The sequence below is a fragment of the Ceratotherium simum genome, chromosome 13, assembly GCF_057802395.1.
Source record: "Ceratotherium simum simum isolate JZ-2026a chromosome 13, ASM5780239v1, whole genome shotgun sequence".
NCBI classification, from domain to species: Eukaryota; Metazoa; Chordata; class Mammalia; order Perissodactyla; family Rhinocerotidae; genus Ceratotherium; species Ceratotherium simum.
The window spans coordinates 16609491-16631608 of record NC_141912.1 but is presented as its reverse complement, the minus strand read 5'-3'; the positions used below and the strand labels follow the sequence as shown (position 1 = coordinate 16631608).

General features: G+C 39.1%; 1 protein-coding gene across 2 annotated transcripts in view; it reads right to left on the bottom strand.

The window, feature by feature from the left end:
• CAP2 (cyclase associated actin cytoskeleton regulatory protein 2) overlaps nucleotides 1–22118 on the bottom strand; it is a 149795-nt gene that overhangs the window by 7170 nt on the left and 120507 nt on the right. For both annotated transcript variants that reach the window (XM_087438056.1, XM_004432097.3), the window contains exons 8-11: nucleotides 7744–7933; nucleotides 6533–6708; nucleotides 5319–5442; nucleotides 5138–5220 (exon numbers count right to left, since the gene is read on the bottom strand). In XM_087438056.1, the coding sequence (XP_087294182.1) occupies nucleotides 5138–5220; nucleotides 5319–5442; nucleotides 6533–6708; nucleotides 7744–7933 (573 nt within the window). The remainder of the gene's footprint in view (nucleotides 1–5137; nucleotides 5221–5318; nucleotides 5443–6532; nucleotides 6709–7743; nucleotides 7934–22118) is intronic.

Sequence of the window (22118 nt, the reverse complement as noted above, 5' to 3'; positions counted from 1 at the left end):
TTTTTTTTCCCTGGTAGTCTGTGAACACTTCGAGAACACAGATTGTTTCTTATCAGGAGAACGGGGCCAAAGAGTAGCTCCTCTGGTGAGTGACAGGTGATATGTGACCTTGCCCAGGCCACTGGTCTAGCATTTAATTCATGTTTCTGTATTAGTTTAGTTTTTCATAAATTTACTTCTTTATAAAATTTTAAAAAATTTCCATGGAATATTTTCATCTCTTCTCTATCCCATAATTTGTACTATTTTTTTAGGATAGTTTGCTAAAAACAGAATTACTGGACCAAATCATATGAGCTTCAGTCCATGCCCTTTTTTTCCTTTCAATCTTTTTAACAGCATTATTGAGGTAAAATCTGCAAACATAAAATTTACCTGTTTTAAGTGTATGATTTAATGATATTTAGTAAATTTACGGAGTTGTGCAACCATCACTTCAATTCAGTTTTAGAATATTCCCATCATCCCCAAAAGATCCCTAATGCCCATTTACAGTCAATCCCTGTCTTCACCCCCAGGCAGCCACTAATCTGCTCTCTGTCTCTATTGTGTCCAGGCCCTTTTAAAATAACTTATTAAACGTTTTAAATAGGTAATGACGTTCACTTGGTTTGAACATCCAAAAGTTTGAAAAGTATTCAGTGAAATGTCTCTCTCTTATTTCTGAACCACGCTGCCAAGTTTGTATCCCTCTTGGACAGATAGCCGTGGTTTATCCTTCCAGATTATTTTTAGAATGCAGGCCCATAGCCTTAAAAAATGAAATTATATATTTCAAACATAGAAGCATACAAAGAATAATATAACAAATATGTAAATAAGTATATGTCTGTTAAACAGCTTTATCAGAGTGTAACATTTTGGCTTATTTGCCTTGTTTTTTAGGATTATAATCTTAAAATATAGTTGAGGCCCCCTCTGTACCATCCACCGTCTCATTCACCTCCCTTCTTCCCTCCCCAGATGTAACTACTCTTCTGAATTTTGTGTTTATCATTCACACCAGGTCTGTCCCTTGGGTAAGGTGACCTTGAGCCCTCTTAAGTATATTTAACATGTGCATATTGTTTTGCACATTTTCACTCTTTATATAAAGGGACATATTATACAGTACCTGCCATTCTATAACCTGCCTTTATTGCTCAATGTTGCTTTTGATATTTACCTATTTTTATACATGTAACTGTCGTTCATTCATCTTAACAACTGTACGGTATTTTATTAGGTGGGTTTATTTATTCATTTTCCAGTTGGTGGACATTTAAATTGTTTTTGTTTTTATTGCCATTATGAATGATACTGCAATAAACATTTTTTCACGTCTCATAGACATATGTACAAGAGCTTCTTTAGCATAGGCTACGAAGGTCTTTGTTAGATGGTGCCAATTTGCTCTGCACAGTGAGTGTAATAGATTTACTCTCCCAACATTGATGTATCAGGGTTCTCATTATTCCACTTCCTTAACAATCCTTGTACCATCAGACTTTTTAATGTGCAGGCAGTTGCACAGTTCTAATATGCATGGGTTTCAGTTAATGGGCTCCTTGCAAAGTAAGGACAGCCTGAATGCAAAACTGATGAGTATGAAAAGATATATCTAACTGTAGCATTAATTTACGCTTCTACTTCTTTTGGGGAGGTTATGCATATTTTCACATATTTATCAAACACTTCAGTTTTTCCTTCTCTGAATTGCCTTAATATTCTTTACCCATTTTTCTATCAGGTTGTTAGTCTTTTCCTTATTGATTTGTGTTGAGTTCTTTATAAATTCTAGTTACAAATTCTTTTTGACTATCTGCATTGCCAGTATCTTTCTTCGATCCAAGGTTTGTCTTTCATCTTTGTATATGATGTTTTCTGTTGAACATATAATTTTAATTTTAATGTGGTTAGATTCATCAGTCCTTTTCTTTGTGTTTTTTGACCCTAATTAATTTCTTTCCTATTCTGAGGCCATACGATTTTCTTCTGTATTTTATTCTCAAAGTTTAAAAGTATTTCTTTTCACAATTAGGACTTTACTTTTATGTATGGTGTGAGGTAGGAATTTCTTTTTTCCCACGTGGATTGTCCTAAAATATGTCTCCATGTATGCATCTGTCTTTTTCAGGGCTAACTACTCTGTTTCATTAGGCCATTTTTGTATCCCTCCAATAATATAACACTTTATAATGACTCTTACTATCTGGTATGCAGGTCCCTTGTTGTTCATCTTCTTTAAAATTTTTTAGCTACTCTTATCCATTTTTCTTCCAAATGAATTTTAAGACCATTTTACATTAAGGACCCTGTTGAGATTTTTGAGTTGAATTACTTTGAACTTATAGATTAAATAAATGGGACAGTTGATATTGATATCTTTCTGTACATTTATTTACATCTATTTTGTGTCCTTCTTGACTATCTTGTATTTCTGCTATTTAATTTTTTCCTAGGTACCTTATAGTTTTTTTTCTTTTGCTATTTATGCTTATTTTCTAATATTTATTTGTGGTGTAAAAAATGGTATTGATTTTTGCATGTTGATATTGTATCCAACCATCTTGCTGAGGATTCCTATAATTTTATAGTTTGTTGAATCTCTTGGATTTATGTAAAGGCAATCATTTTGTTGGCAAATAAGGACATTTTTGTCTCTTCTTTTTCCAATTTTATATTTCTCAATTATTTTTCTTGTCTTATTGCACAGGTTACAACCTTTAATGCATTATTGAACAGAAGTAATGACAGGAGGAATTCTGTTCTTGATTCTGACTTTAATGGGAATTCTAAAGCTTAAAACTTCATTTAAAAATGAAGTATGATTTTTGCTATAAGATTTTGATAGATACCCTTAATTTGGTTACTGAATGTAGTATATCTTCTGTGACTTTTTTTCTAGGATTATCAGATATGGATATTAGCTAGGTATATATGTATGTATGTGTATTCAGAAAAATGAAAACATTCTCTACATAATGGTGTAAAAGTGTTCTTTCCTTTTAACAAGATATCATGGATATCTTTCTAGGTCACTTTTTAAAATACAGTTACATTGTATGGAATTCAGAAGTTTAAAAATTTTAAGTAGACATATCTGTCTATCTTTTCTGATAATTTCTTCTATTCTCAATTTAGATTTTTTTCCTCCCTCCAGGAATTTGATGAATATTTAGAACTGTTTTCTCTACTTTTCTATAGTTTCATGTTTTACATTTAATTCATTTGTTTTTTTATTCTGAATTTGATGTATTTACATTAAAAAATAATGCTAACTCCTTATATATGGTATCATCATTGCCACCCAATGCCATTTCTGTAAGAACAAAAGCTTGAGATAAACCCTCTAAAATTAAGAGGGAGGGGATATTAGATTAGATTATTTCCAAGATACTTTTCAACTGGCTAAATATGTACTCTCACCTCTGCCAAAGAATATTATTTCTAGTTTGTTTTGGTTAAAAATAATGTGAAGTGGGTGAAAGCCTGGCTCTTTATTACATAGGAACTTCCACTGTCCAAAACAGATGTGGTTCTTCAGAAATTGTGGACCCATTATTAGGTTTCTATGAACCATACTTGTCCTTGAGGAGTTGAATTTTTTCTGACATGAGTGATTTCCTTAAAATTTTCATGCATAATATTTTGGGAGAGGCAGTGTTATTAAATGGATAAATGTGGTTATCAGAAATATAAAATTGGGAGATAGTGTTATCAGAATGTAAGCTTCATGAGAGCAAGGATTTTTGTCTCATTTGCTAACTGATCTTTTTAGTGCTGAGAACAGTACATGGCATATCAGAGATGTTCAATAAATATTTGGCAAATACATGAATGAATGAGTCGAATAACCCACATTTTAGAATCTGAAGTGTGACCCAAGGATAGTCACATCTCTCTGTTTACACAGTGAAGGTGACAATATGGTATATGTCTGTGGGGAATTATTTGGTTGCTTTCTTCTAAATGATTTTCTATCAAGGAATGGAATTTATGAAGGAGTGAAAGCAGAATGGTTAGAGAAAGGGGATTTACACAGAGGCATTTAAAAGAATATATGGAACTGGAGTGTGAAAGAAAGAAATGTATCCATACAGGCTATGTGGCAAGAATATTTAGAATTTGGGCTGGAGAGAACTTAAAATCCCTTAGCCAGCCTTGTGTTTCAGGGCAGGGTGCTCAGTGTCAGAGATGAAGTGAATGCCCAATTGCACACAGCCGGTGAGGGCAGAGCTGGTGCTAGTGCCCAGGTCTCATGGTGCCCAGTTCAGGGCTCTTTCCATTAAACAGACACAGGCAAAACCAACTTCTTAAATGGCAATTAGTGAAATGTAAAATGTGCAATTGAATGTACTCTAATTAAAAGTGGCAGTGGTGAAAAGCCCAGCAAAACAAGAGGAAGCTCTATAAAACCAGAATCCAATTTTAACAAACATTATTAGGGAACATCAGATAATAAGGGGTAATTAATAACATGAAAAGAACGTAATCAAAGATAGAAGTTATAGTTGGCTAAAGGTAAGAACCACTTTAGCTTTTGGCGTATTGTAAAATCTCATTTGGCTAAGTCAAAATTTCTAAAGCAGTGCAGACTTTCTTCTGTTTTGCAAATTCAATTCCAACCCTTCTTTCCAGTTTGTTAGTCTGATTATCTCATTGACTCCTCAGAAAAACTTTTCCTCCTCTTTACCCAGAACCAATTTTTCCTGAGGAAAAAAAATTCTCTTTGGCATGATACCATTAAGCTTGGAGAATCTCTTATTTGTTCATTCATTAATCAATTCATTCCAATCACTCACTTAACAAACATTCATTGGAAGCCTACTGTGTGCAGGTACTGTGCAATTTTCTGGGGCTGTAAAGATTAATTAGCTATTCTTGATGTAAAGATTAATTAGCTGGTCTTGAAACAGACATGGTAAACCCGTAATTGCAGTGCAAGATAGGATGTGTTATAAGAGATTGAAAAGGAGGAATTAACACTGTCTAAGAAGTAAGATAGGGCTGCAGAGAGGAGGTGATGACAGAGCGGTGTCTAGAGGGAAATGGAATAGGAATTTGCTAGTTGGACATGGAGGGCCCCTTGTAGGCAGAGTGGATCGTCTGTGCAAAGCCATAGCGGGGACAGAGCATGACTGAAAGGGCCACTTACCTGCATGTGAATGTCCTTGGAGTTGATCACTTCCACGATGCCCACCACATTGTCAAACACAAGGCCAAACTTCTTACAGTTGTCTAGGGAAAAAGGAAAAAAACAACTCCACTAAATACATATGGCATGTTTATACAAAGCAACTTATGATAGTAACTACAGAGCGATAGTTCTGCCCTACCAATTATAATGGAATTTATTTTCCCTTTCATCTGTAAAGTAGACTTGTTGCAATTGAAGATGTAAGCCACTTGTCTCAGTTCAGTCTGTGGAATCACAAGGTCACTCCTGTCCTCTTGGTACTCCTAAAATTAAAACACACGCAAATATTAAATATAAGGATGTGTAGATAAATTGAATCCATTACATACTGAAATTACTACAGAGTTCAGCATTCATTAATTATAGCTTTTCAATATGTTCTTTCTTTCAGAACCCATTTTCTCACAGACTAAACCACAGGTCTTACTTTGTCATTGTAGTGTTGGAAATGGATGGAACCACTGCTTGGAAGAGGGGTCAGTGTCAATTTGCAAACAGTCAGGTATCAGGCACCATGACTAGTGGGTAGGGGCTGCAGCAGGGATGTGAGAGCTTTTTGTTGAGTCTGGATGCTGAGTCTGGACTTGATACTGTAGCAAGATCTGCTGTGTCAAGTAGGAGTTAGGCAAATAGGCTAGTTAGGGTCACAATAGTGGTGTAAGTCCTGGTGTATTTTCAGACCATGACACACTTTCCAGGGATTTTGCCCCTCCATCATGAGAGAAGCCCCTGGCTTGGCAGGGGCACCAACTTCCATCCTCATTCAAAGCGTCTCTGTCCTGCTCACACAGTGGTCAAAGTGGTGGGTGAAATGGTAGGTTATATCAGCACCTCCATCAGTGGGATAGAATGAAACATCCCACAGCAGATCAGAATGGGGCACAGATGAAAACAAAGAGTTGTCAAATTCATAGAGACACAAAGTAGAAAGGTGGTTGCCGGGGGCTGAGGTGAGGAGGGAATGGGGAGTTGTTGTTTAAGGGGTACAGAGTTTCAGTTTTATAAGACGAAAAGTTTTCTCTGGATGGACGGTGGTGATGGTTGCATAACAATGTGAATGTGCTTAGTGTCACGGAACTGTACACTTAAATGTTGAGATGGTCAATTTGATGTTATGTGTATTTTACCACAATTTAAAAAAATAATTTAAAAAAGTTGAAGAAAAGAATGCATGAGAAATAATGAAAAATAAAAACGTTTATGGAAATCCTCAGAAATGCCCGTTTCTCTTCTAGCCAGTGGCTTTTGCCTCTGTCATTTCACTTAAAAATCCTTAAGACCTTGGTAAACGGTTCAGCCATTGGTCCCTTCATGGGAGCGTGTCAGGAATAAAGGTAAAATGATTTCACTCACTACTCTCCATTTCTTTCCTTCCAACTCGAATACAGGAGCATGTTTCTGAGGAGGATAAGATTGGGGAGACTTGGGGGCTGGAGTGTGGCTTTTGGTTAGAGATGGAGTTTGTCCTCCTTGAGCCCGTAGGCTGGGATTCTTGTATGTCTTCTGGTCATCTGTGACATGCCGGAGCCCTGGGAAGGTAATACATAGACACATTTATTTATATTTTATGCAAAGAGAAATGCCCCTAGCTTCTTAGATCAATATGATGTAAACAGCACAAGAATTTTTGATAATGCTATTTTCAAAGTAGCCTAATGTTTTCTCAAGGTTAATATGCAGAGTCTGAGACCTGTATAAATTTAGAGTTAATAGAAAGCACTGTAAGTATGTTTTAATTTGAGGAACCTCTTCTTTAAGGAGATGAGATGATAGATAAAAATTCTGCAAAAAACAAACCCTCTCACCAAAAAGGATTGCATGATTTACTTCTCTCATGGCTAAATCATTCCCCAGACATAGCCTAAAAGGTTAGGGCATTCCAGTAAGTATATGTCAGAGTACGGAATTGACTTTAGGGTTATGAGTCCATTCCTTTATTGGCAGATGAGGGGACAGTACAGCCAGCTGGAGCCAGAAAAAAATTTAGAATTTTGGGTTCTTAGCTTCCAGCCCAGTGCATAGGGACACTTATACCATAATTCCTGTTACTCATGCAAAGCAAAAATATATTTGCATAAAGTTTTTGGCAACATGACTTTACTGTTTAGAATGCATGTGCCCCTGATCCTGATGTATTTTGAATATTGTATGTTTTTTTTTTAAATTAATCATTCACTGTGAGGACAAAGGTTGTTCAATGATAGAATTCTTTGACAAGTGTGTACACTGCTTGAGAACAGAGGTGCTACTGTTTGTCATTTTTATTTCACTCAATCTTGACGCCTTGGTTGTAGGTGGTGCTGAAGCATCCGAGGCTGAAGCAGTGATGCGGTGCAGTGGTCCAAACAGAACCCAAAGTATCTGAGTTCTTCTTTCTGGTCCACACTACAGTCCACTGAGCCCATCTATCTTGAGATGGAGAACACTGCAGGCTCCTGCCATCCCAAGAGCAGCTGCCTGTGTGTTGGCGACTGGGATGGAAGGATGCATCCAAGACTGTGTGCTCTGGGGGATCTGTGTGCCTGGAGCCAGAGGGAGACACCTTCAAGGTCTGGTTTTCTCACCTTTTATAATCGCTTCCCCTTGGTTAAGTTGGGCAAATAAAGCTGAGCGTGAAGGAGAGGACTGCTCTTTTCTGCCTTCATTCTCAAAAAGTGGAGGTGGCCCTGGAGGAGGTGGAGGAGGTGGGGGTGGAGGAAGGCCAGGCCCCGGGGAGAGGACAGACAATGCTGATGCAGTTGATGCTACTGGACCCTGTGGAAGAGAGAAGATGGAAGGCACTGCATTGAGACCAGTGCCCTTGCCAAGAGCTGGCATTTTGTCAACGTCACTCAGAACCTGTTGCCCATGAGGGAGTAGGGTTCAAGACTCACAAAGGGCACCCGGGGCCACACCTGGGCATCATGAGTCTGTTTGGGAGAACCTGGGACCGAGGGGGGATTCACCTTGGGAACGGACCATGACTTAGCCGTACAGCCTTGTCAGTAGAAACTGCATGTCCAGGATTCACGCTGCCAACTCAGAGGCAAACAAAACCATATTCACAGGTTCATGTCCAAAGCTCAGGATCTGAATGAAACCAGGCCTGAACCAATTGAGAATCATAAGAAAAATGTGGTCCAAATGATAAGAGGATTCGCTTTTTGGGACGCTGGGAATTGCAACCACCAACGAGAGAGAGGGAGAGAGAGTGGTGAAAAACATTCAGTGGTTACTAGATGTTTTTGAACCTTTTTGAACAGCTTTAAAGAAAGAGATACTGAAACTCTTTGGAACTCATTTTTCAAGTAAGTATGCCTCAAATTGACTCCCAAGCAAGGACCATATGTGACCTGGATGCCTGTCAAAACCTGAAGGTGATCATGGTCCAGAACCCATCTGATGGTTTGGTTCATCTAATGCTGATTGTAAGTGAACCAACTAAAAATTGGATTTTTCCTGAGCAGGATCTATGCTTATTCTTTTTTTCTCTGCTATGTGAAGTGGATATGAAATTCTAACAAATTCAAATGGCAGAAAAAGGTGATAGACAAGAGAGGGATTTGTCTTAATGCTTTGAGAGGACCCCATAGGTGACGTTGTCACAGAGCTTAAAACTAGTAGGATAGAAACATACATATACAACAAACTTGGGTTACATACCATTTTACTTTTAAACCATGAAGTAAAACTGTATACCTATGAGAAGGAATTATAAGCGAATTCAATTAAAAAATAGTCAAGAAACTTAAAAAATTGAGAGTGATGGAAATGTGGCTTAGCTTGTATATTTTTAATACCAAATACAAAATGTAAAACATCACATAAGTAAGTGCTAAATATTAACAAAGACAGCATATCCCTACTTTCATAAACAACTCAGTATTACAGTGGTCAAATATCAGGAAGTTTTTAATCTGTAGTAGTTTTCAGTTGAAAAAAAAACCACATTATTTTCAAAGTTCTATATAACCCCTATTAACTGTAGAATTACCCCGACAATAGAAGATTCTTCTCTTATTCAGAATGCACATCTTAAAAACTGAGCAGGCTGGAGGTCTTGTCTCCTGAAGATGTAATTTGTGATGGTTTTTTGTTTTTAAGGAAGACCAGCCTCACGCCATCAGGATTCTCGCGTCAGGAAGAAAACAACTGCAGTCCTTGAGACTGACTAATTTTTTTTGCAGTATCATAAATGTTTTCCATTATGTTACTGGAGTGAAATTTGAGATTTTGCTCTGAATCCTAAAGAGTGTATAATATAGCTTTGCACATCAAACAATATTCCAGTCCTCAGTTCCAGACACTGAGAGCCACGAAGTATTACTTTTACTCATAAGCACATAATAACTCAAAGTCAGTGAAGGGACAGACCCCCTCCCCCGCACCCGAAACACTGCAGCTTTATGGCCGTCCTATTTTGTGGCAAGAGGAGACGACACTGGCTTCCAAATCGTAAAATGATTTAGATGGTTCCCTCGCTCTCAGAATTCAGAGCCTCTTTCCAAGAGCCATTAGAGGACACTGAAACCAATAAGCCACATATTCAACTTTTTGGAGCTTGGATACATTCAGATGGCTGACCCAGGAACACCAAACAAAGGATTTACTGCAACAGATGTTGAATACAAAAGCCAAAAAATATGAGCACTCAGGACCAGCTGAAACTCTGCCTTGGACTTATCCTTTGTACGTTCTGGCTTATTCCTGTATCAGCCCCAGTGAGAGCACAAAACTAGGCTCTGGTTTCCACGGTTACTTCACAATTAGCATTCAGGGGCTTTACTGTATACAGTGTACTCGAAAGCAAACTCATTAGACATTCCCTTAACAGGATCTCTGTGGGCTGCCCCTGCAGCGCCAACTTATCTCTGCCTCTTTTTCCTCTTCTCCTCCTGCAGGATATTATAGCACATGATTCCAGAACTTTGTGCATTCTCACATGTGCCTGGCCATGAGTGGCAACCGCATCCACTGGAATCACAGCCCAACACTAAGTCTTCAGGCGTCCCAATCAAATCAGAGGGGAGACGGTTAGGGAAGGGAAGGGAGCCAAGAATTCTGGAAAGTCCAGCATGTGCCAGGCACTGATTGTTTCCATTCATTTAACAGATATTTAACGCTCCGTATAGGACAGGCTCTATGCCCGGGGTTCCCACACTTGTCGGAACATTGAAATCATTTGGGGATCTGTTAGAAATTCCAAAGGCCAGGCCACGTCACAAAAACGCTCTCTGGGAAGGTGGGACACAGGCAAGTGTATTTTTTGAAGCTCCCTCAGTGATTCCAGCGTGCAGACAAGTTTGGGAACAACCACTCTATATGCTATGTGCTGAGGTTAATCTCAGTCATTACAACAATATTATTAGGACTGTATTGAAATCCATCTTTAACAGAAAATAAAGCAGGAAATCAGAAAGGCTGACCCAATATTAAATGGCCAGTAAATGGCAGAGACATAATTCAAGCACATATCTGCTCGATCCTAAAGCCTTCTTCAAGATGGGTGGTTGCCAGAGGCACGGGGTGGAGGTGGGCAAAACGGGTGAAGGGGGTCATAAGGTACTAACTTCCAGTTATAAAATAAACATGTCCTGTAGATCTAATGTATGGCATGGTGACTACAGCAAATAATACCGTATTGTATATTTGAAAGTTGCTAAGAGTAGATCTTAAACGTTATCATCGCAAGAAAAAAAATTTGTAACTGCCTATGGTGACAAATGTTAACTAGACTTACTGTGGCGATCATTTCACAACATATACAAAAATCAAATCATCATGTTGTACAACTGAAACTAATATGTTATATGTCAGTAATTTCTCAACAAAAAATTACTTAAAAAAATAAAGCCTTCTTCAGGGAAATCCTTTATGCTATATTCAGACTTTTTTCTTTGTAATAGTCACTAGTCAAATGAAAGAACCAGAGGTGTGGGCTACTTCACCCCTTTATGTAGTGCTGCTCTTGGGCCTCTGGCTTGAAGATACATGACTGAAGTATCGGGAGGTGGTGTAATAACTGGCTTAGTTTTTATCTCCACCATTCCTTGCTCCATCCTTCTAGTGCCTTGGCAGCTGACCAAACTCCTACAGCCAACTGTGGAACCAGGCTTGATCCTATGGTGATATAAGGTCTTGGGCGTTGACAGTGGCATCTCAGCATCAAATCACCCTTGACACTAGTTTGCTGTTACTCTATGCCCTGGTTCTAGAAACTTGTCCTATTCATTTTTCCTGAGTACCCAGTGGTTCCAAGAATACAGTACTTGCACCCAAATCTTGGTTCCTTGCCTAGCACTCAAGTTGTTCTGGGATGGGGTCCTGACCCCACTCCTGGGGACTAGAGATTTAAAGGCATCGCCTCTCGGTGTGATTTCCTTTGGAGATAAAGTCTCATGACAGAGGGAAGGCACCAGGTTGTCTAGACTAAATGAAAGGTAGTGGATCATGTCTGGGCATATAACCTCGGCTGCCCATTGAGTGATCCACTGCTTCTTATTCTCAATGGGATACAGGCCCTGTAGGAAGTGGAGCTAAGAGGAGAAAGGAGCTCTGGAAAAGGGCAGAGATTTGACCCAGTTCACACTTTGCGTTTAGGTCCGTGTAGGGCTAGAGAAGGATCGCTCCCAGATGGGCACACTTATCTGGGAGGTGCCGGAAACAACGGCTGGGAAGAGCCTGGGAAGAGCCTCTGAACCAACATACCTGCTCCAGGGACCTGAGAGGGTCCTGGGAGAGTCGCAGGGGATAACATTTAATTAGCCTACAGACTACATTCAGAGCCTATGCATGCAGATAAAACACATGCAGACTAAAACAAAGACATTTAATAAAAGATGCCATCTACTTGCAAATTATCTGAATATTTCTAGTGCTTCTAAAAGAACCCTTTTCTTAACAACAAAAATTCTTTTACAGTGTGTTTGACCCTGGCAATTACTTTAATTTCATTTCTACAGTGTAGAATTATACATCTAAAAGCTCAGAACCTACAGGATTAGGATATCATGTGACTTGCACAGGGTCACATAGACTGGAAAGTCAAGGCGAAGACTGAAACGGAGGCACCTGGAGAAAGACTTCACCTTAGTGAAGCAGCAATGACCCCCACACAAATGCTTGTTTAAAATACCACTTTGTTATGTTGATGAAACATTCCCAGAAATGAACCCCAGACTGGGAACAATTGAAAAATACATTTTATTAAAGTCATTGTAACAGTGGCTTACAACTTAAAAACAAGAAAAGCAGCACATTTATGATTTTAAATGGTCATATTCAGGGTGCAAAAGTTCACTGCTGTTGTAAGAACACACCACAAAACCTAAAAATGCTGCTTTTGAAAGCTCAATTAAGATTAATTTTGAGAGCAGACGTTTGATTATATACTCTTTTTTTTGAGGAGGCACAAGACTTTTTAAAAAGTCTGCAAATACCTTTCTCTAAGTTAATTTCAACTCTCCTCGGAACAGCTGTCTCCTCTGATTTTAAATATATGAATTATAACTATAAAATAATGAAACCATTGTATGCGGCATGTGGAAAGCTTGTAATGGTTTGGTTATATATACTACATATACACAATTATATAACTATATTACATATAATATAATGTGCATCAAAATTTTTTTGGTTATTTGAAATAATTACTAATTACTTTATTACTTTAGAATTTAGATTTTATTCTGAAAGGAAAACTACTTCTATTTCTTAAATGAAATATCCACATTGCTTTGTGGTGGCAATTACATATGTAATTAACAACCCACTTCTAGCCCCCATGACAAACCCAGTTGTCTTAGTTATCCAGTTAATTCCGGTACAGTCTAGCTTTGGATCTAAGTAATCTACAAAAATGATTCCAAGGATCCTTTCTGTTGAGTTTGTAGAAAGTACAACTAATAGGGTACTTTTAGACAGAGGTTTATGTTTTTCCAACAAAATTAAGCAAAAAGTGAAACATAGATGCTTAAGAAAAAAAAAAATCAGGGGCCGGCCCCGTGGCATAGTGGGTAAGTGCATGAGGTCCGCTGCTGGTGGCCTGGGTTCGGATCCCAGGGGCGCACGATGCACGGCTTGCCAGGCCATGCTGTGGCAGCATCCCATATAAAGTGGAGGAAGATGGGCACAGATGTTAGCCCAGGGCCAGTCTTCCTCAGCAAAAAGAGGAGGTTTGGCATGCATCTTAGCTCAGGGCTGATCTTCCTCACAAAAAAAAAAAAGAAAAAAAATCAGCTGCAAAGAAAATTTTTGTATCTAAGATTTTCTGTAGTTCTGTCCCAGATAATTAAATTGTTTGGAAATTTTCAACTTTCACATTTTAAATTCTAAGATTTTCAAACCCAACAATAGGAGTAGCAGGTGATTTGGTCTAAAGAGAACCTAACTCTTTAGCAGATGGATTGGAAATGAATTAGACTAAGTAAGGCTCATCTGTCAGTCAATTCAACAAACATTTACCGAGTGCTACCTTGGAAGGAACTGGGAATCCCAATGAAGAAGTAGGCATAAATTCTGTTTGTTAAGAAGTTCACAATCTAATGGGGGTGGCAAGCAAATAAGTACTTGCAGTCTGACATGTGGTATGTGTCACATGAACAAGGAATACTGTGGGCACAAAGGAGGGAGTGACCAGCTCTCCTCAGGAGGGCTGGGTTGGGGCAGCCACAGACGGGGCTGCTGTGGCTCAGGCCTAGGGGACGCCATCCAATACTTTGTAACTCTCTGTCTCCTAAGGAGAGAAACTGAAGGGTTTTACGCAAGGGAGAAAAGTATGTATAGATAACATTAATCTCCAGCTTTAAGAATAGGTCAGGCAACCTGTATCTTGGCCTGTGTTTAACTAATTTTTTAAAAAGCAGAGATCAAGAAAATAGAAATATCACGTGACAGCCTCTTGGAACAGGTGGACTGTGTCTGTCACAACAGAGCTTTTGTTACCATGTTTCTTCTATAAAACTAGCTTAGTGATAGTAACATTCTGAGCCACCTGTCTTTAAGTATTTGTGGAGATGGAAGAGAAATCTACAAAATGAAACAGCTGACAGGCAGTGATACTGTTTATGGGTTTTACTGCCCCCCCGCCCCCCATCCTTCCCTTAAGGCCACCCCCTCAACTCCCTTTCATGCACACACACATATGGCTGTCTTCTGGTTCTTGGTCAGGTCTTCTCTTTAGCTGTCTGTCTTTGAGCCATCCTGGCCCATTAATCACCTGGCTTACAGTTAATGATCTCCAGGTAGCAGTGACAACTTATATGTGCCCAATTACACACATTAAAAGCAGCTTAAATATCACACAGCCATTTCAATCACAAATATATTTACATTAAAATGCTTCAGCTATAGGAATTCACAGTGTTTTACAACTGAACATTTTTGTAAAATGCTGCTTATTCATTTCACCAAAGACAAAGAATCTCAAATGACCTTGTGTTACATGGCACATAAAATAAGAGGAAGATAAACCTCTCATATACCACAATAAGAGGGAGGGATTAAAAGAAAGAACTACCAGTTTCAGAACTAAAGACTAACTTTTTATACACATAGACAGTTTTCACAGCAGCAAAATATACTTCACCAATTCATGGTTTAGGGTTTGTTTACATTTTAGACGTCAAAACTAATGTTTTTCTATTTTCTGCAAGATGTACTCTGATCAAGAACTTAGTGAAACTGATACATTTCCAAATTTGTAATTTCGATAAGTACTTGCAAATTTTACATTCATATTTATACTACACTTTTATTGGCAGACAACTATAATCAAGAAAAAAGATTGCACGTAAACTAACAGATGATCATCCTGTACAATGTAAGTGTAAGCCAAAGTGAATTTATGACTTTAGTCTCTATTCTCTTATTTTTATCACTTCCCATAATTTTGAGACTTCTTCTGCCAATGAAAACAAAATTTCTGGGGGCCTTTCCAAGAAAATAGAATTGTTAAAAATACTACAATGAAGTGTGGTATAATATTTTAAGCATATATTTATTAGTATTTTTTAAAAAGTCAATTTAGGGAATATTTCCTATTTCCTATGGTAACAGACCACCACTGGAATTTCAGGTTTCCATAAAAGGGCCAACCGTACTTATAGGCAGCTGAAATAAAAAGGTGTTCCCACAACTGTGACAGAAATGTGGGGCCCATTTTGATCAGTTTTCTGCAGAGACAAGACTCCAAACACTCTGATCCCAAGATTGAAGTACATGAGGGAAGGTCATGAAAAATCCAAATCTTGTGGTTTTGTCAATGACATCTGAGGGCTTCACTCTTTCCCATGCCTCCCAACCTCCTGTGGTCTCTGATGACCTGGAGGGATGGGAGCTATGGCAGTAGATGAAAAAAGACAGACCAAGAAACAAAGTTGCTTTATAACAACAGCTTTAAATTGGGAAACAGCCTGGGAATGACATATGCAGTTTATATTAGTTCGTCGAAGCCAGTAACAGGTTTTTATGCTTTTTGTTCTCCTGATTTAATATCTGGATGTGGTCCTTCAGATAAAACAGGTGGTGATTTCTGTTCTATATGCCCAAAGTAGAAACATTTGATAAAAGCAGACTATGCCTTCAGAGCAGAGTCCAGAAGAATATATGGAACACAATCTAATTTGCTCACGTGATCTAGCTATTTTGCATAAATGGTCTTGATAAGTAGCCTTAATTACTAGTTTGGTCGTGCTTTGCTCCTGCTATGTGGACCAAATCTGGGATTTCCAGACTGTCTTTTCTTCTTATCTGCCAGGTTTGGCAGCTTGAAAATATAATTTCTCATAAAAAAAGAAAAGATAAAATTAAATTTTCCATGGGAAAATTTTCCAGAGTTAAAGATAGCAGAGTATACCCATCACAGAGACAAACTATAGATAGCCAACAGTTATATGAAGACCAAGAGGGACATGTGGCTTGAATGATCTGGACAACTACTTCATTTGGCCAGAAAAGCCTAGATCTGAACTATCATTGAATGAAAGTTTTCGTTTTTCTTTCAGATTTTGGGGTCATAAAGAAACTATTCTATTTCTCAAATTATCTATACTTGGTAAATGGCAGAGGTGGTGGGTGAGGCAAAATAACAGCTGTTATAAAGATGACTAACATGTGGCTCTAAATTATGTATATTATTTACTAAGGAAAAAATTAAAAAATAGAAGCATCAACATCTCGTGAGTTTTAGAGTTGAGGCACCTAAGACAGAGTAATGTTTGCCTCAATTTCAGTTCCAAAATTCACAGGAAAGGTTAATGGGCGCTTAGGTCTGGGATTAGCAAAGCTTGCATCAAGAGTGCCACCTGGCCCAACAAACTGTGATCTAGTCTGGGCTCTGTGTTATAGTCTACAAACGGTTTGTTTCACCTGTAGAAGACAATCTGGACCATTCCTCCAACTCTCCTTAAGAAAACCTTTTTGCTAAATCTAATATTAGCTTACATTTCCTGATTTCATAATCAACTAGGAATTAGGGGCATGTGGGTGGCAAGCGACAGGTACGGGGAGGAGGCATTTGTGATCAATATGCCGTTGTCTGTAATAAAATGCATTGTCCATTTCCATCACCATCATTTGATAGAAGAAATAAAGAAATATTATTTATGTGGCTCTTGAACAATGAACACAATCTGTAGTTAATGGAATAACACTATGAAAATTTCCTTGTGAAGAAATGCGACTACCAATTAAAGTGTACAATTTAGCAAATGTGTCTGGACACTGTCTGTGTTTAAGGCCCTGTACCCATCTCTGCTGCAGATCCCAGGTGGAATGAGAAAAGGACCCAGCTTTTCATGAGCTCACAGCCTCGGAGGAGACAGAAGACACTTTTGTGTTCCCAGACAACAGGGACTTGGCACTTGGCCTTTGTGTCTTTACTCAGGCTGAGCCTTTGTTTGGAAGGCTCTTCCCCCATCTACTATCTAGAAAATTCTTACATATCCTTCAAGGTTCAACTCAAAGCTCTCTTCTTTTTGTAGATTTCCTGGAGCTCTCCTAAGAGGAAATTTCCTATTTCTCTATTACAAGGACGCGTTAGGAACATCCTTATTATACGTCATATTATATTGTAATTATTTATCTGTGAATTCAGATTTGGTCATCTCCCAAGACTGAGCTCTGAACAGTCACTCATTATTCATCTTAATGTCACCAGTAATGTGGCCCAGTGCCTGAAACATGGTAGGTGCTTCATAAATATTTACTGACGTGAATAAGTAACTGCTTTCTAAGGTAGAAAGTGCTAAGTATCACAAAAGAAATATATAAATTTTAAGAAGTGCTGTGGAGGGAAAGCATAACTTCCAGCTTGGGGCAGGGCGTGGTGATAAGCAGAGGAGACCCGAGAGGCTTTCTGGAGAGAAGACCATTTGAAATACACCTTGAAGGATAGATGGAAAAGGTTTGACACAAGGACACAAGAGGAAGGGATTCCAGGAGCAGGGGACATGCACGTTGTCATTACAACAAATAAGTGTAAGTGAATTGTTAGCAATCACGCAGGAGCTTACAGATCCACAGTGGTGTTGTCTTTCAAAGCATTACCTTCTGATGCTACACACTTGTTTCAGGAAACTGCCAGTACTCAAAACTTTCTTTTAGGATTGCCTTCAGACCTGTTTACAAAAACATACACACCAAATAATCACTCATGCCTTTATACTCTGCTCCTTCGGACTGAAAAGATTATTATTTGAATTAATCCCTCTCCAGAGAGGGTCTCAATGGCTTTTGGCCATTTGAAAAGAATAAAATTCACTTTTAAAGAAGGAAGATTTGGGGCCGGCCCGGTGGTGCAAGCGGTTAAGTTTGTGCGCTCTGATGCGGCGGCCCGGGGTTTGCCGGTTCAGATCCCGGGCGCGCACAGACGCACCACTTGGCAAGCCATGCTGTGGCGGCGTCCCATATAAAATGGAGGAAGATGGGCACGGATGTTAGCCCAGGGCCGGTCTTCCCCGGAAAAAAAAGAGGAGGATTGGCTGATGTTAGCACAGGGCTGATCTCCCTCACAAAAAAAAACAAATAAATAAAAAAATAAAGAAGGAAGATTTGCTACCACTTAGTGTCCTAAAAAGGATGGGCCAAAGGCTTTATCTGCCATTGCCGTTTCTCACTGGAGGTGGGGAGGAACAGGGAGATGGAAAAAGCCATTCAACCGTGGCAATGATTACTGGGAGGCCATGATTACTGGGAGGCCCAGTCTCAGGAAGTGGGGGAGTCCCAGGGGGAGCAAAGGCTAAGAGGGTGGACCCAGAGGGGTGGCACCTCACCGGTGAAGGAGAACCCAAGGGTGCCCAGTGTGGCTCTGTTCTGGGCTGGGACTGACAGCCCAGTTCACTCAAAGTCTCCCCCTCCCTACCCAGGCACCACCAGCTCTGCTCTGGGGAGCACCTCTGCCTGTACCCTTAAACCACAACCTCCTGACTTTTCTAAGAGGAGCTGGAGGAGAGAGTGGGCAACAGGACACCCCCACTGCCTCCAACATTACACATTAAAGAATTTTAAATAAACACATCTTAATTAAAATATTCTTGAGGTGATGGTTTAAATAAATTAGGAATGTATATTAACTTGCTGGACCTCAGGTTTGGAGAGTTCAAGTTCTTGGTTATGAAACAGTTCTAGTAAATAAAATGATCCTGATTGTTAAATTAGGCAGTTTTAAAAGCTACTACTGTTTTGATTTAGGGAGAGGAAGATTTAAATACTCTAAAAACATTTATGTATTCTTACCAACTAACAATAAAACTCAAAGGTATTTATGAGATAATAAAAACAGTTCTAAATATAAAAAGCTTACTTAGAGCTTCATAGTACAGCTAACTCGAAACTATTGTGTATGAAATTGTAGATATTTCTTTTTGAACTATACTTATTCTACTGAAGATACAGGCAGGTAAAAACAAAATCCACAAATAATCCCAAAACTTCAAAAGGCAGAAATTGAACCTATAGGCAATAATCCATCAAATCAGACAGCTGGTTCATAAATAATTAAGAGATCATTACACAAAAGCTTCTTACTCCTTAATTCTATAAAATTGCATCCACTTTCAACCTTCCAGAAACTGCTTTTTAAAGGTCACTAATAAGATGATGACGCCCTTTTTCCAATCCTTACTCTCCCCAAATTGTCACAGTTGACAGTGGTAGCCAGCCTATCTTTCTTATAGCTTTGAGACCCTCGACTCTCTAGTTCTCTTCTCTCTCTCGTCTCCTTGACTGATTTACTCCATTCTCTAAATAACGGTGTCCACCAAAGTTTTATCCTCCAACATATTCTCTTTTTTCTATCTTTTCATCTATTTAACTATCATCTCTAGGTCCCTACCTTCAGTGAATTTCAGACCTGCATGTCACCTGCCTGCTCCACCACTCCGTGTAGATGGACGTCTCACCTACATCTGGCAAAAGCTCATGTGAATACTTTTCTTGCTCATGTGGCTATGTGGTGAAACAACATGGTGGAAGCTCATGTGAATATTTTTCTTGCTCCTCTACTAGCTCCTTCTGTTGCTTTCCTCATTTTTATTGATGTCACATTGGAAACTTTGGTTTAGATTTGATCTCTCTCTTTCTTTCATCCTCCAACTCAGTGGCCACTCCATCTCTTTCTTTACATTGCCATTGTCACACTCTAGGTCACATACTAATGACCTCTCCCCTAGCCACCCACTAAAGTCTTCTAACATGTATTGGGGCTTCTAATCTCTTCCCTTTTCCATCTATTGTGCACAACTACTAAATCATTATTTACAACATGTAACTTTCTGCTTAAAATCCTATGGTGAAGACAAAACCCTGCACATCACATACAGACCCATCTTCTTAGGTAATACATAAGGATTTCACTATCGAGCCCCAATTTGCCTTTCCAGCCTCACCTCTTGCTATGTTCAGCTCCGCAAAACTATCAGCTTTTCTCCCCAAGTACTTTGTTCACGTCCTGTGTACACGTGTTGAATTCTCTGCTAAGAACGGCCCTTTCCTTTACTCTCTGCCTAAGGAACTCCGAAATCCTACTCATCCTTCAAGACTCAATCAAATGTCAGCCCATTTGCTGCCTTCCGTGCCCACCCAGGAGTCTAATTAGCAAGGTTTATCTTCCAATAGAGCCTCATATTGTTGTTATTTATTTTTGCATCATAATTAAAACCTGCTGCTTGATGATTATGTCTTGTGCGTGCTTTGTACATGGTAGGTAGCTAATACATGGTTATTAAGCAAATGAATTACTAAATACATGAATGAGTAAAATTTTTTTTTTTTAATTTTATTTATTTATTTTTCCCCCAAAGCCCCAGTAGACAGTTGTATGTCATAGTTGCACATTCTTCTAGTTGCTGTATGTGGGACGGGGCCTCAGCATGGCTGGAGAAGCAGTGCGTCAGTGCGCGCCCGGGATCCGAACCCCGGGCCGCCAGCATCGGAGCGCACGCACTTAATCGCTAAGCCACAGGGCCGGCCCATGAATGAGTAAAAATTAACGATCTCCCTTGAGTCTCCCTCAAATTGGACTCCTTTGGTCCAACTTGAACACACTAGACCAGTGCTTTCCCAACTTTAGTATGCATATAAATCACCTGGGGAAATCTTGTTAAAATGCAGTTTCTGATTCAGGTCCGGGGTAGGGCCTGAGATTCTGCATTTCTAACAGGTTCCCAGATTGCTGCTGGCCCAAGAACCACACTGTACTACAGGACGGGATGTTCCTTCCGTGTTTTCCCGGTCTATGCAAGCATCGTGCTTTGCACTTACCTCTAGCATGCTATTCACCTTGTTATATCAAGTTGTATCGTTTATGTGTTCTTCAGCTAGAATGTGAGTTTCAATGGACAGGAACTATGTGTACTGTGTCACATATCCATCTTTGTATTCTCAGCACCTTCCCCAGAACCTGGTGCATGTGGGTGCTTGAGCAATGTTTGTTTAATTACTGTCGTCTCTTTCAGGTTGAACTCACAGCCGTTTCCAACGTAATTCGTTATCTGCGCTTTTGGAGCTCCTTTGTTAGTCAATGACACTCCTAACTCCCTCTGAGTGGTCTGGATCTCTTCCATAGCAGAAGAAAAGTAATTGGCTACCCAAAGCCCCAAAAGGGAGCTAAAAACCTAGGAGCAATTAAGGAGACTGAAAGCAGCTGTGGTCAGGTAGACTGGAGAGAACCGCTCTCCGTAGACCCATAGAGGAGATCAATGAGGTTTGTGATCCAGACAACCAACACACCATCTGAGGCTTTACCTCTTGGCTTTGATTAATAAACCTAAGGCACAGGTTTGGTACAAGTTCTAAATGAAAACTTAGATATAAAAGATTGAGAACAGTTTTTGCTTGTAAAAATCAAGAGAGGCTAGAAGACTTGAAAACTCACAAGACATACATATTTAATGACATGCCACAGAGTCTACATTATTTATAAGTCAGGATACCCTCCGGCTGACTTTTAATTTGATCACGAGCAAACTTGCGCTTTGTTAATGGACATTTGGCCTTTGTATTAAGAAAGAGGCTGAAAAGAAATATGTACTTCTTTCTTTAGGATGGATGACAACTGGCATATAGGATAGATTTTTAAAATCCACATTAGCAGCAGAAAGAATTATATCACCATTACATAAGACTTTATACACATTTATCTATGTGTAGTTTCATTCTATTCTACAAATAACTATACCTGCGTTGTTCCCAAAGCCAAAGTAATTCGGAAAGACATGTGAAAGGAAAGAAATATGTCAACAAATTCAATACCAGAAAGTTAAGAAAACAACCACATTTTTATCCTGTTCATTGAATTCTTTCCATAACCTTTTCCTGGCCAGGTCCACATAGAACAAAATAATAGTTTGAATGTTGATCTGGACAGTTCATAGAAAAAATCAGTTATTTCAGTAATTCTAAGTGTAAAGATTAGGCCTTAGCCTTTCAGCTTTAGTTATCTGATTTGCGGGAACTGCCAACA